The sequence below is a fragment of the Varanus komodoensis genome, unplaced genomic scaffold, assembly GCF_004798865.1.
Source record: "Varanus komodoensis strain SLA01 unplaced genomic scaffold, ASM479886v1 scaffold29_1, whole genome shotgun sequence".
In the NCBI taxonomy this organism is placed as follows: Eukaryota; Metazoa; Chordata; class Lepidosauria; order Squamata; family Varanidae; genus Varanus; species Varanus komodoensis.
Genome location: NW_025335759.1, coordinates 5016762 through 5031442, shown reverse-complemented (window position 1 = coordinate 5031442; position 14681 = coordinate 5016762). Strand labels below are relative to the sequence as shown.

The 14681-nt window shown below is 46.3% G+C and overlaps 1 protein-coding gene across 1 annotated transcript in view; it reads left to right on the top strand.

Moving 5' to 3' along the window:
- Positions 1 to 14681, top strand: part of MAP3K6 (mitogen-activated protein kinase kinase kinase 6) — a 37672-nt gene that overhangs the window by 14036 nt on the left and 8955 nt on the right. The window contains exons 4-16 of the mRNA XM_044435273.1: positions 1801 to 1813; positions 1899 to 2006; positions 2131 to 2180; positions 2646 to 2741; positions 4102 to 4180; positions 4681 to 4814; positions 5474 to 5601; positions 8692 to 8828; positions 9469 to 9574; positions 11482 to 11639; positions 11816 to 11993; positions 12098 to 12260; positions 13782 to 13953. Of these exons, the coding sequence (XP_044291208.1) occupies positions 1801 to 1813; positions 1899 to 2006; positions 2131 to 2180; positions 2646 to 2741; positions 4102 to 4180; positions 4681 to 4814; positions 5474 to 5601; positions 8692 to 8828; positions 9469 to 9574; positions 11482 to 11639; positions 11816 to 11993; positions 12098 to 12260; positions 13782 to 13953 (1522 nt within the window). The remainder of the gene's footprint in view (positions 1 to 1800; positions 1814 to 1898; positions 2007 to 2130; positions 2181 to 2645; positions 2742 to 4101; positions 4181 to 4680; positions 4815 to 5473; positions 5602 to 8691; positions 8829 to 9468; positions 9575 to 11481; positions 11640 to 11815; positions 11994 to 12097; positions 12261 to 13781; positions 13954 to 14681) is intronic.

Genomic DNA, 14681 nt, shown 5'->3' with positions numbered 1-14681 from the left:
CAACACAATAAAATACATTGAAATACAATAGAACATAATAAATTACCATTAAATACAAAAATACAAAAAATACATTGAGTTACAAACATAATAATATAAAATTAAAATTACCAGTATAAAATAAGTAAATAAATAATATAGGAGGAGAAAAGAGAAGGAAGAAGAAGTTGTCCTGGCCAGATCATATATTTTAACAATTAAAATGATGTTTAAATAAAAAGGTCTACATACATACATACATTTATTTATTAAAACATGTTTATGCCGCCCCATTTGCCGAAGCCTCGGGGCGGCTTGCAACAATAAGTTAAAAAATAATTATCACATTAAATTAAAAATATAAACATTAAGTTAAAAATACAAAAATACCAATATAAATCCACAGGTCAAAAGAACATGGCATGGATGAGCTTGATCTTTCAGATCTCTTTTCTAGTCCCACCTCTTGTGAGTTGCCAAGGTGTTAATTGTCACTTCTTTTATCTTCTACATCTACCTTCAGTTTCCCAGATGTTGTTAGGCTACAACACCTATCACCCCAACCACTGCCTGTGACTGATAGAAATTTGAGTCCAACAACTTCTGAAGGGCCATAGGCTTCCCATCCTTACCTTAAGCAAAACAAGTGCATGAAAACACGTCCTCATGACTGCCTCTTTTACCCTTTGCCTCTGTTTGTCTTCCTTATTCATTTATGACATTTATATGCTCCCCCTTAGGGCTCACTTCCTGGCTTCAAGAAGCAAGCATAACAAAACCCAGTTTCAATGCAAGACGGAACCCAAAATCACATAATCCAAAGCAACATAATGTATGACAGCAAAACAAAATTCCCAGCACCCAGAAATTAAAGACCTGGGGTAGTATCTAGTGTCGGTCCTACTTAAAGTAGGCCTACTGAAATGAATGGGACTGGTGTTAGTCATTGATGCTACCCACATCTGATTGAGGGGCTCAGATTTCCATGAATGATTCAAATGGGGAGGTTTTCCAGAAATGATTCAAATGGGTAGGTTTTCACTGGTAACAAAACTCTCCAGGGATGGCACCAGGTGTGCTTCCTTACCTGGGATGACGCCATTGAAAGGTCCCCTCCCAGGAAGTCATCTGTCTCTCTGCCTGGCTGGGGAGGCTCATCTGTCACCCCAAGGAAATCTGGCCCGTAAGTTCCGTGCAGCAGCACATGCTGTCTCTTTCTCTCTCTCCCCGTCTTGCTCCTTTGTGCGATTACAGCAGCAGCAAAAGCATAACTGCTTGCCATTTTTAAAACTGATCTCTGAGTGGCTTACAAACGAATGCTAAAAATATCATAATAAATGCAAAAAAAGAAGGTATATAAAGAGAGAGACAGGGTAGTGTTGGGGGCCCTGGGAGCTTGAGGTCCTAGTCCCCACTCAGCCCTGGAGCTCACCGGGTAACTTTGGGCCAGTCACAGACTCTCAGCCTGATCTACCTCACAGGGCTGTTGTGAGAATAAAAATGGAGTGGAGGAGACCTCTGAAGGGCTCCGTGGGTTCCTCACAAGAGGGAAAAGGCATGATATAAATACAATGGGATGATGGTGATGTAAAAAATTGCTGTGTAAAGATCATTCCGAAGGCGCACCAGTGCTCTGAGGGACGTGGCTGCTTTTGCACATAAACACAGCTGAAGACCATAGAAAGGCCTCCTGGGTCAGAGCTGAGTGGCCCGTGTAGGCCGGTGAGGCTTCGTCCTACAGTGGCCACTTGGGTGCTTACAGCACCCAAAAGCAAGCCATAAACCATTGGCCCACCTCTGCTTATGGTGCCCTCCGAGCAGCGGGCACCCAGAGGTACACTGCTGCTGGACATGGAGGTTCGATATTAGCCCCCTTTCCCCATGGCAAGCCTATCCCTGCTCTCTCTCTCTCCTCCCAGGTCTTGATTCTAGAGCTGGGCCGAGTGTTGCAGCCATCTCAGCTCAAAGTCTGCAACCAGGAAGGAAACAAATCGGTGACACTAAGTCATATTGGCTCCTTGGAGGAGGTGAGTTCAGAATTTTGCTCAGTTTGCAGGCATTCGGTTCCTTGATTCACAAACAGTTCCGAGTGGCATGGTTTCTGGGGATGTTTTTTCTTGTTTTCTTTACCTTTTGGGCTTCTCTCCACAGGAAGGAATTTCCACTTGGACATTCCCCATATCATCCATCCGTGGAATCAGGTGATTTTTCACAAACATTTCAAGTGGCTTACATGTAATGCAAGGCTAGTGTGTATTACAGGGGACTGACTTGCCAAGTCAGACTTTAGGTCTGTCTAGTCTGTTCTGACTGGCAGCAGCTCTTCGGGGTCTCAGGCAGAGCACAAATTAAGCTGTTAAAATGAAGAAGGCTTGGGATAACTTGCTGTGTAATTTGTGTGGAAGGATGGTGGACTTGGTACAGTTCTGCTACTCCAGCCTGCAGGTGAGGGCTCATGAGCCATTACTTTCCCATTCCAAAAGAAAAATAACATCCCCGCACATAGAAAGCTAGTGTCTCAGGGAGAAAGGTTATAGCTTCTAATCAGAAAGACCCTGGGGATGGTCCACACAATATGGGATGGAGGGACACAAACAGAGGCATGTTTCAAGGCTGGGCAGATGAGAAGGGACTGTGCTTCATGCCCATCTATTTTTTCTTGACAGCATCTCCAAGTGTGATGAGCGGTGTTGTTTCCTCTACGTGATGCACACAGCTGAAGATTTCCAGTTGTACTTCCCTACCCAGTATCATTGCTACTGGTGAGTGAGTGCTGAAGGAAAACACGGGGTGATAAAGGACCCCACTGTTAGGGAAAGAGGGAAGCTTTTATAGAATGGATCAGGCAAATTCTAGGAACTATACTGCAGATCCATGAAAACTGGAATAATTCAAATATATCCTTGCTGATTTTGTTCATCACATGTGCAACATGGAAATAGATGACACATGTCCATAATTCGATGTTTATTCCCTTATTAGGTGGATAGTGTTGTCTAGGGTTGAGACAGAGAAAGTTGCAGTTAACAGCTATTTATTTCTCTTGAATATTTTTTGATTGCCTCTCTACTCCATGAGTCTTCCAGGCAATATAGAATGAAAGCCCTTGAGAGTTCTTGGCAGTGTTCTGATAATTTGGGGAGTTTATTTTAAAATTATTATCTAGTTGCTAGTCCTCACAGTCATAGAATGGGATCTGAAAATGGATTCAAGACAAGTCAAGGATACAGAAGTAAATAGAAGGATGCTCAGATCGATTTCTAGTATCCTAGAATTCAGTGCATTTACACGGAAGGAAATCCCATTGATTTTCTGCGGGATTTACTTTGAACATTGTTTTAAAAAATCTTTTATTTGAAGCATCTGAATAACATTAGCAACAACCATGAAAAAGTAGGAAATTATATCATGAAATGTATCTACTTACAGTAATGATTAACCTCCCTCTTGATAGAGAAAAGGGGAGAAGGTAGGAGATGGATAAAACACAAGAAGAAACAAGGACTGGACACCTCAGTTTCTTGTGTGTACTGATATAAGCAGTCCATGTACTTAAATAAGCATCTAAACTTGGGACTGCAGTGCTTGCCTGAGGGTCAGGTTTAAGCAGTGTCAAAACTGTCAGGATAGATTCCGCATTCCTGCTGACTATAGTCTGCCATCCACAGCATTCAAGGAAAACAAACATATTAGGACGGGCTTTTAATGCAAATCAGAAGCAACAGATATGCAGCTCTGATCCTAAGTCAGGCGTGGGAAATCTTTGGTCTTGCAGATGTTATTGGCCCCCATATCTCAGACCCAACCAACATGTCCAGTGACCAGGGATGATGGGAGTTGAAGTTCAACAGCATCTGGAGGGCCAAAGTTTCTTCTGCCCTAATATTTCCCCCAGTCTCCTGTGCATTGCTGTATTAGTTTGAACCCTCACCTGCTTTCCTCTTCAAATTTAAGATGCCTATTTTTTCCACATTTTCCTTGGTTAAGTCACTCTTTTCCTTGCCCACATCTCTTGGAGTGTGGAGTTTCAGCCTTCAGTGCTGAACCAATGCAAAGAAGATGTTTATGTGCCTTGGGGTCAGTTCGCTTAGGTTTTCCTTCCTCCTTCATCCTGTAACTTAGGTTTTGTGAACTGGTCCACTCTTTCATGGCAGAGGTGGGTGAAGAAGGGAACAGCTGCAGCTCTCTGGAGGAGCTAGAGGTATGTTGTGGGAGAGGGTGCGGCTTTGCTTAGGAATGCGACTTGGTCCCGACTCACTCGGGATCTAGTGGAGAACAGCTGTGAGAAAGGGCATTGCAAATGGCCAGCTTCCAGCATAGGGAGAGCAAAACGGCGTGTTGCATGGAGGGGTCCTTCCCAAAGTGTTTTCCGACTGGGCCAGCCCTACTCTTCTGCAGTTGCCTCAGGTGGCGGGTTCTGGGAGGTGGTCGCAAGGAGAGAGCCGGTTGCCACTTGTCCTGCCCTGCAAACTTCAGAGTTTCTCATGAATACTGGAACGGTGGATCCAGCTGCCTAGAGAGGTGGTGGGCTCTCCCACACAAAGAAGCTGGAGCGCCATCTGAGTGGGATGGTGTGACTTGGTGTCTGCAACAGTAGGGGGTGGACTGGATGGCCTTCAGGGTCCCTTCCAACTCTACTATTCTATGATTCTATGACAAGGCCATCTGGTTCCCTAACTCCATGTGCTTTGGCTCACGCAGTATGACTATGAATACACAGAATCTGGTGACAGGGTGATTCTGGGCAAAGGCACCTATGGGGTGGTCTACGCTGGCCGAGATCTCAGCAACCAGGTGCGCATCGCCATTAAGGAGATCCCAGAGCGGGACAGCAGGTAAGAAGTGGTGGGTGGTGGGAGGGGGCTGGCTGGACTGCTCTGCAGGTGTCGGATCTTCTTTCCTGTGGAGAAAGAGAAGAGAGCTCTGGGAGGTTTTTGCAGAGGCAGAACGTAGGGGGAGGTTTGGGAAATCATGACATTGGCCCTCCCCGTCCCCACAGTCTTCCTTGACAGGATCCATCAGACGAGGAAAACCAAGATGTTTCACCATCTGGGGCAAAGCTGCAGATGGTTCCCCCAGGCCTCCTTCGAGGTACATAGTACTCAACGGTCATCAAATTGTTTTGGCCACTGTGGAAGAAAATTCCAGAAGCTCAGCAGCCCCTTAGATGGCACCAGGATGCTCTCAGCAAATATTTGTCTTCATCCCCCAACCACCCTTCTGCATTTTAACTGCATCTGCACTGACCATATATTAGAACAAAACAAAGCTGTTCACCTGGCCTGATTCTAAATAAAAATACTCTGGATGTGTGGAGTTTGCACTTTAAACTCACTTAAATCATGCCATCCTCATGAGAAGAGGAATTAAACAAAGTTTGCTCCTGCTGCCTCATCACCTGCAGCATTGTGGGTGTTCCCCCCAGCACGTGGGGCCCTGGTCTTTGGCCCCATGGTGAGTGTCTCCCTCACGCCTTTCCACACCTGCTCCTCAGATTCTCGCAGCCCCTGCACGAAGAGATCGCTCTTCACAAGCGTCTGAAGCACAAGAACATTGTCCGCTATCTGGGCTCTGTCAGTCAAGACGGGTTCCTCAAGATCTTCATGGAGGAGGTCCCTGGGGGTAAGTGCAAGAAGATGCCTTCCTGAAATTGGGTTGGATCTTGGTTAGGGATGTGCTGAAATAGGGAAAGCTGGCTCACTGGAGGTCGGTTTCTCTTCCAATCCAGGGATCAGAAGCAGGCAAAGGCAGATGTTTTGCATGGACTCCTGCTGGTTAGACAGTGATATGTGTCATTTTTTTCAAACCACCCACAGAATTTTTGCAGAGCAGTACTGGGAAAGCGCATGACGTTTGTGTAACTAGCACTAATTCCACAAATGGCATTAAGGCTATTTGCACAAACAGTGCTTAGTCGTATTAAAATCCTGTGCTTTCCCTGTGCCATCTCGCAAAAATTATATGGGTGCTTTGAAAAAATTAGGGAAATCATGATCCATCTTAGAGATGGTAGCCCATGAACGGGCTCAATCATGCGGCCAGCACCAGCGCCTGGTGGCAACCTGGAATCGGGGTGAAACAAGGGATTTCTATTTCCTGAACAGATTCTTCACCTGTCCCTGTTCCTGGTGAGCCTTGACTGCGCCAGTTTCTGTAAACCGAGTTAAATTGTTTCGTTACGCTCTTCTGAATAACCAGATCTATCTTTGTCCACACATATCGATGTGCCTTGGAGATGGTCTAGAATTGATTCAGAATGTTTGGCTAGACTTGTTTGTCTGTAGTCAGCAGGACAAACAATATTACCGCCGGTTTTCTCACTTCACTGTTTACCTATTTGTTATCAGGTTCAAATCCAGGGTCCTACTACTGGCCTTTAAAAACCCTAAATGGTCTGGGACCAGGTTTCTTGGGAACAGCTTTTTCTTGTATGAACCTGCTTGAGACCTGAATTCCGTTTTATGAACTGTCCTTCTGGCCTTCTCAGCACAAGATGATGTGTGGTGGATGGGGTCAAGAAAGAATCTTTTCAGTGGTGGTACCTAAACTACAAAATGGCCTTCCAGCGGAAGCTCATTTGGCTTCTTCCTTGTCCACTTTTAAGACTGTTCTCTTTTCCCTCTCAGTGAGCATCATCCACTTCGAGTAGCAGTAAGAAGCCTCAAACCAGAGGGCTCAATGTGACTCCAGTCATGACTCTCTCCCCTGTCTAAAGGCTTTTGCTGAAGTGCCTCTCCTAAGCCTTCCTTACTAGCAGTAGAAACTTTACACTACAACACGTGAGGTGTTTCATGTTTGATTGGGTTTTATTTGGCCCCACCCCTTTGCCTTTGGCTCCACCCACCACTGGAATGACATCCCCAAGAGCATCTGCAAAACTGAATCCAGCCCTCAGGTTGAAAGAGGACCCACAGTCCTGACTTAGAGCCTGTTGCATTGTATAAGTTCCACCAAAATAATGGCAAGGAGGTTACTTCAGTAGGCAGTATGGTGAAATTTCTCAGTATCCAGGAGCCAAAACAGTTTCTTGAACGAATGCTAAAAACTTGGGCCTTCAGCTTGTTAGGAAGAGTCCCAGAAGTAAGCGTGTTAAAGCTGGCTGCCTTTCCCGTCATTCTGTACCTCAGCAAAGCTTTTGCTTTACTAAAGCTAGCTTTACTTCTTCTAACTCTTGGGAGACGGGGACTGGAGCTGTGCATACTGACAGACTGCAGCAGTGAGACAGAAAACTTTATAAAATCCGTAGCAAGAGCCATTGTTTTTTGTTCTCAGCCTGGGGAGAGGAACTGATGAGTCACTAGCCCAGGCAACCTTAGCGGGTCACAAAGCATCCCCTGGCCTATACAGAGAACCAGTGCATTCACAGGAAAGAGAAGTGTAAGCTTTCTTTTGCTTGTTTATATTCTGCATCCATATTTCATCACTGTACGCAATAAACCATAAGTCATCTTGGACACAAGTAATTTCATTTCTTCCAAACGATCCTCAGATCCAAAGTGAGGTGTCTCATCTGGACAAGGCCCCTAGAATTAAAACGCCCACAATGAAACTGCTGTTTGCTAATCCGTGTGCTTGCTTGCTTGTTTGTTGCTAGCATTACATTTTAATTTGCTTGCAAATGCACATTTGTTTCGAAGCTGCCTTGGGTATGATTTATTAATGAAAAATGGGACATAAGAACTGTTAAAATAAACAAGCAAACAAAATTACTGAATGTGTGAGGAAGTGAAATTCTCTGTCAAGTGAAATTGATTTGGGATTAGATGCTAATCCACCGCAGACGCGAGTTTTGCCTTGGACACCTTCCAAAGAAAGGGGCCCTTGGAAGTAGATGTAACTGGATCGTTTTTTCTTATGGGACAATACAGAAACAGGGGAGAGCAAATCTGGTGGTTTTGAACCCTAATTGTTATCCATCTGTACTGGCCAAATTTAATAGAAATAGGTACACACAGTGAGAAAACATGCGTGTTGTACCTGTCCATTGAACAGCTGTTAAAAGATAAGAAATCTGTCAGAAGCAAGAAGTGGCGGTTTTAATTCAGACTTCTAGGAACTTAAGCATTTGCAGGCCTTGATGAATGAGTGTCAGTTTTGGTTTCTCCCCTATTCAAACTGAAAATACCAGAAAAATGTGCATTTGGGTAAATTTTTATATATGCACCGAAACTAAATTCTCCCCTATCCCCAGCCATCCAACCTGCTGCCAGTTGGAGAACCAAACCAGATGTGCAGATAGGCTGACTCAGGGCTCGCTCCAGGCTTGGAGAGCCCTTGGGCAAGGCATCTTCCGTGGGCCCCTTCGCTCGGTGAGCCCACCCATCTCACTGCTGTGGTCCCCATCCCCCTCCTCATTTTTGCTACCATTTGCTTGACAAGCAGAGGGCTGTTGGACAGCGGGGGCAGGGCATTTTCTGCTCCTCCTCCTCCTCCTCCTCATCACCACCATTGTCTGGGCCAGAACAAGAGGCAGATGGACAAGCAGGTGGCAGTGGAGATAAGGAAGCGCTTCTCCAAGAGGCTGGTGACAGCGGGCCCCTGTTCAGTTGGCAGATGCCCAGGCATGCCTACTGCTGGTGCCAACCCTGGACTCCGCGAATGGCGAGTCACTTGTTCACAGCGGACAGGCGATGGCTCCGGGGTCGTCTTTCCAGGGATTATGCTCCTCGCGACATCTGCACTGCCGTGTCTCATTCTCCTGACCCCCTGTAGGAAGCCTCTCTTCTCTCCTGCGCTCCTGGTGGGGACCTTTGAAAGACAATGAGTCAACCATTGTCTACTACACCAAGCAAATTCTGGAGGGGCTCCGTTACCTGCATGACAACCAGATTGTCCATCGGGATATCAAGGTAAGAGCTGCCCTGCCCTGGGCTGCAAACTTTTACCTGCATGGGTGCCACCTCTGGCAGGAGCAGGGCAGGCAGAAGCAAAAGGACACGCAAAGTCTCAGGAAGGGAGAAGTAGCCGAAATCTACTGTTTCTCCCATGTGTCAAGAAGGTGAAATTCAGGAGCATTGCAATTCAATAGCATAATTATCAACGGAAGTAAACCCCCAAATGGGTTTTGTTTTTTGTAGTCCTTTTGGCTTGAGGGTCTAACTCAATTTTGCAGAGTGGCATTCCAGAACAAAGGCAAAAGAGAGCAGAACTTAGCATTAACAAACGCCAGCATGTGGCGTGAAGCGCTTATTGTGCGTAACTAAGCCTTCAGAGAGACTGGGGTGGAGGAGAGACCAGAAAATGGCAGGGGGAGGGGGAGGCATTGAAGGGCAGTCACGGCTGAACAGGCTTGCTCCATGCTGCAACATTTCGTTGCAAGCCCCATCTATAGATTATGGCAACATTTCGGAGCCTTTGGACCCTTTGGGAGGGATGGAGGGGGAGTGTCGGCTCTTCTCATTTTTGGTTGCTGTGGAGATGGAGGAAACCTGAACTCCTGAGTAACTTCTGGGTCCCCAAAGTAGTGACTGGCACTTTCTGGGTTGACAGGGAGATAACGTCTTGATCAACACATACAGTGGAGTCTTAAAAATTTCAGACTTCGGCACCTCCAAGAGGTTAGCAGGTATCAGTCCCAGCGCAGAGACATTCACAGGTAAGGGCTTGTCTGTGTGCACTTGTTTGTATGTGTACAGGTGTGGGTATATTTTTGACGTGTTTTAGAAACTAGAATGATAGAAACTAATGGACTAGAATTACAAACCCGTGACTTGTACCTGGCCAGAGGCCGGGCAGCTGTGGACAGAGGGTCTCGGGTGGAGGAGTCTCCCAGCCCTGCCTCTGTGAGACCCTCTGGAGATGCCAGGTATGGGATCTGGCCCTCGTCTTGTGTCTGGGACCCTTCTTTTCTGATCTATGGATGTCCAGGCTATAGACCAAAAGAGAGAACACAGTATTGCGTTTTTAAAGAACGTTCTTGTCTGAGAAACACTGATTCAGTTAAGAGGCCAAATAGCTGCAGTGTTGCCAGCATGAAGCTACATGTGTCCAAAGCTTATATTTGGTAGGGGGAGTTATGCCTTCCTTGACCATCTGCCAGCAGTTTGTGTCCCCCCATCTCGCATCCTTTCTTGTAGTTTTTGGTAATGATTGTTAAAAATAGCAACACTTTATGCCTTCCTGTTAGTAATGTTAGTGGAGGCATTCCTAGACCCAGTCCAGCCAGCTGGGTACCAAATAATTTGACTCCAAAACAGCCTATAGAAAAGTATGAAAGGAAAAGTAGTTTTCCAAGCATTAGTACAGGTTAACACATGCTGCATGACCCAAATAAGATCTGGGAAATTAAATCCTGTTTCTTTAATAGGGGAGACCCCCCACTGCCCTGCAGTAGACGTCTGGAAAAATGCGTAAAGGTTTTAGAATTGAGAAACATATAAAGAAATACTGTGAAAAACATAAATTACCTCTGACAAGAGATTCAACCTGTGCTTGAATTAAGAGATGCCTAAGAGATATTTCTGGCAGTTATGTGCTTGCATTCAGTTAACCATTTGTAAAATGGTTCTAGATGTAGAAAATTCCATGTCCCAAGATACTTTATTGCTTCTAGGTACCAATAAAATTGCAATTAGGACTACTTTGATTAAACTGAAGCTACCAACAATCCTTAATTCAGATTTTGTCCACTTAATAGTATTACTTGAAAGTGTACTGAAAGTATCAATTAATCTGATTAATTTTGAAATACGGCAGACTGCAACCTATTACTAAATGGTCTGCATGTTAAGCTATTTTACACTGAACCTGCCCATGCACAAAGCTGAAAATGCATCTGATTTGCAGTGTCACAAACCAAAATTGCCAATCTAATTGCCATAACCTTCAGGTTATGGGGCAGCATAGAAATGGAAATAAATAAATAGTAAAACATTTTCTCACCACCAAGTGAAATAACCAATGCTGAACCCATCCTTTTACCATTCAAAGCAACCTGATTTTTCTGCAAACTTTAAATTCTCTGCTCCCTGTCTCTGGTGAATAAATGCTACTTAGTCAGGATGAATTAATGTACGCATCACTCACCAAGGAGTGAGTTTGTGTGTTTGTTTATTGCTGACCCTGCCCAGATTGGTGGAGACAATGAAGGGTGAGGTGGGGTGGGGATTGCGGGCAGTGTGTTGCCAGCTCCCCCACGGGGGCCCACCCCTCCCATAGCTTGCAGCTGTCTAAAGCCACTACTCTTCAATGGATTGTTTTTTCATTTTGTTTTTCATTTTAAAAGAAATCTGTCTCTTTCTGTGAATCCAGGTAGATCCGGAGAAACAGTTGTTGAAGCTGAGGATTCAGCCTCTTGCCAGGCTGATAAGAGATAGATTTACTGCCTAAAGACCATTTAAGTTCAAATCAGGGGTGTCAAAGCTATTCTGGGAATGGGTAAATGAGGGCTAGCCAGAAGGGGAGGAGGCATGGCTTGGGAGAGACCTGCCCTGCCCCAGCTGGTACGTAGTGTGTTGCCCTCCGTTCCCATGACCTGTTCCGGCTTCTCTCGCCTTTCCTCAGGCACCCTGCAGTACATGGCCCCAGAGGTCATTGATCAAGGCCCCCGTGGCTATGGCAAGCCGGCTGACATCTGGTCCCTGGGCTGCACCATCATTGAGATGGCTACAGGCAAGCCACCTTTCTTCGAGCTGGGCAGCCCACAGGCCGCCATGTTCAAGGTGAGGCTGGGGAGAACACCTGGGTATTCTTGGCTTGCTTGGATCCTTGCAAACCAAAAGGGTTGGCAATTGTTCCTAGCTTTCCAGGCAAGTCAGTCTGTCTAGGCCCACCTAGCAACAAGTCAGGCATACTTGTTAAAGCAAAGTATTACCTCACGTTGTGTGTCTTTTCTCAGGTGGGCATGTTCAAGATCCACCCTGAGGTGCCCAGTTCCATGTCAGAGGAAGCCAAGGCCTTCATCCTGAGTTGTTTTGAAGCCAATCCAGACAAGCGGGCAACTGCAGCTGCCTTGCTTCAGGAGCCCTTTCTGAAGGCCTCCAGTCGGAAAAAATCCAGGAGCCCAGTAATGCCAGGTGAGGTGGTGAACCAATCAGGGAGCCATACCAGGCTGGGTTTGGACTATGGATCCTCCCTTTCTTTGACAGCCCTCTTGCAATTCGTTCTCTTTTTTCTACAGATACATTGTCGCCATCAAACACACCTGAACGGTCGGTTTCTGTGGACTGTGTTGGTGAGGCCAGGAACCGCTCCTCATCTTTGCAGTCTTTAAGGCCACCAACAGAGAACATATTTCTAGCTCGGAGTACCAGTGAAATAGTCCAGAAAAACAACTTCCTGCGGTAAGGCAGAAACCCCTTATGTGGCATGTGGATAACTTAACAGGTTCATTAGCAGGAGTATGAGTCACTTTGTGACTGGGCCTTTGATATACACCTGAAGCAAATTTAATTCTTGGCCAAGAGAAGAGATCAATGGTTTTGTCTGAACAAGCCAGTTTGTGGCTTACCATCTTGGATTTTTTTGGATAAACCTGAATGCAATGCACATGGCCTTCAGCCTAATTTCATGCAATCAATGCATTTGGATTACATTTTAATGTATATCGTAATAGATTTAAATGCTTTTAATGTTTTGTAGAGATTCAGTAGCAAAGAGGGAGAGGAGAGGAGAGGGCCCTAAGGTGTTAGAATGTTAGATTAAGAAAACCCAGGTTCAAATCTCTACTCAGCCATTGAGTTCGCTGGGTGACTTTTGGCCAATCACTCTTCCTAAGTTTCTTCACAGAGTTGTGGTCAGTTTATTTGTAATGCTGTGTCAAAGTGGTTTAAATTTTAATACTTGTATTGATGTTTTAAATACCATGATGTATTTTGATTGCATTTGAATACATATCATAATGGAGTTTAATGTTTTTATTTCTTACAAACTGCTTAGACGTACTTTTAATATCGACAACAGTACTTTATGTATTACTTGTTTACTTAATTAGCTGCCAAGCAGCTGAAGCTCTTTGGGCAGTAGAGAAATCTATGAAGCTAAATATTCACACATTAGATTAGGGTGCTACAAATCAACCTAACACCAATCAGATGAATGATTCTGTCACATCAACCTAGCATTAAAAGTGTGTGCAGAGCAAATAACTCAAGAAAGTGAGCCCAGGCAACAGTGGCCAGAAATAAAAACGGTCGAGAAGGGCAACCCAGAAGCCACAGTCTGTGCCCCAACTTCAGCCTTATTATGAGTTCTTCTCTGCACCCAGGCTGAATAATTCACGCGAGCAGAATAAGAAAGGGCTTGACCGCCACCTGCCGACAGCCTTTTGTCATTGCAGGGGCAAAGCCCTGGGACTGTTATGTCTGAGATAATGCATATGACCGGCACTCCTTTTTAAAAAGCATGATACAGTCACTAATTACTAGCATTAATGAATAGCGTTCCCTCATGATTTTAGCCATAAAAACCAAACTTCTGTAAAAGCAGTCAAGCTTCCTCACCCGGGTGCACCACTGGCCTGGATCGGTGCCTTAGCATAGCAGGAAGGAGGGCTCTTAAGAACTAGACCATGCGCTCTGCATCTGTTCTGGAGAGGTAAACAGCCTGACTGTCTAACACAGGATGGGCAGGATAGATCTCCAGATGTTTGGACCTTCGGCTCCAGAAGCCCCGCTGCCAGCATGACCAACAATCAGGAATCCTGGGAGCTGAGGTCCAAACAATATGGAGCTAATACTTTCTGCCCACCCCGTCAACCCCTGATTTGTGCCGCCGTCCCTTACGGTCGGTCCCTGTGTGGACATGACTTCCTCCCGCTGTGGTTCCTCTCGGATCCAACCCCCTTCCCCTGTGTGTCTGCCCAGGCCTCCGGAGGAGCCGACCAATGTGGACCTCAGTCTCTCTGCTTCCTCCCACGAGGAGAGCAGCTGCTTGTTCTTGCTGAAGAAAGACAGCGAACGGAGAGCCACGCTGCACACGGTGCTGTCCGAAGAGCTGCCCAGCATCGTGGCCGCCATACATGAGGCGCAGGGCAAGGTGAGCACCGCTGGGCCTGGGGGACGCGAGACCTGACTGTGCCCACAGCAGGCTCTGGGGGGCCCCCTCCCACCCTGAGCCCCTCACCACCGTTGTCAGCGACTGCTCTGCTCCTCACCCTCTTCCCTGCCGGGGCTCCAGCCACCTTGCTCAACAGGGCGGTGGGCAAGGCAGAGGCGGCTTCTCCCACTTCTCCTCCCCGCAAGTGGACAAGCCAGTTGAAAGGCGAGCGAGGAGGAGGAAGTGCAGGGGGCTTTTGCCAGTGGACCCTGCTGGGGCGTGGAACCTCAGCGGATTCCCAACCAGGCCTACCCATGACGCCAGGAAAGCAGCCCGGTGTCCTCCTGACCACAGCAGGGATCAGCCACAACCATTGGCAATGCGAGCTGGGGCTGATGGGAGTCCTAGTCCAAAACCTCCAGAGAGCACCGGGTTGCTTGGCCAGGGGTTGGCAGAGGTACATTTAAAGAAATCTCCTGTCTTGCTTCCCAACTCCAGAGGCAGAGATCAGATGGACAGAGAATAAAAGCCATCTAACCCTAACACGACCCTGGTGCACAACCCTAACACTACTACAGGGCTAAAGTTCCATTGAAAAGAGGGTGATCTTGAAAAAGCCTTCCTTGAGTAGCATTTTCTGCGCAGCTCATCATTTCTGCCCATTCTAAACACAATCCAACCATCGATACCATGCCAGGACACCTCCTTTTTCTAACCCTAACCCTACC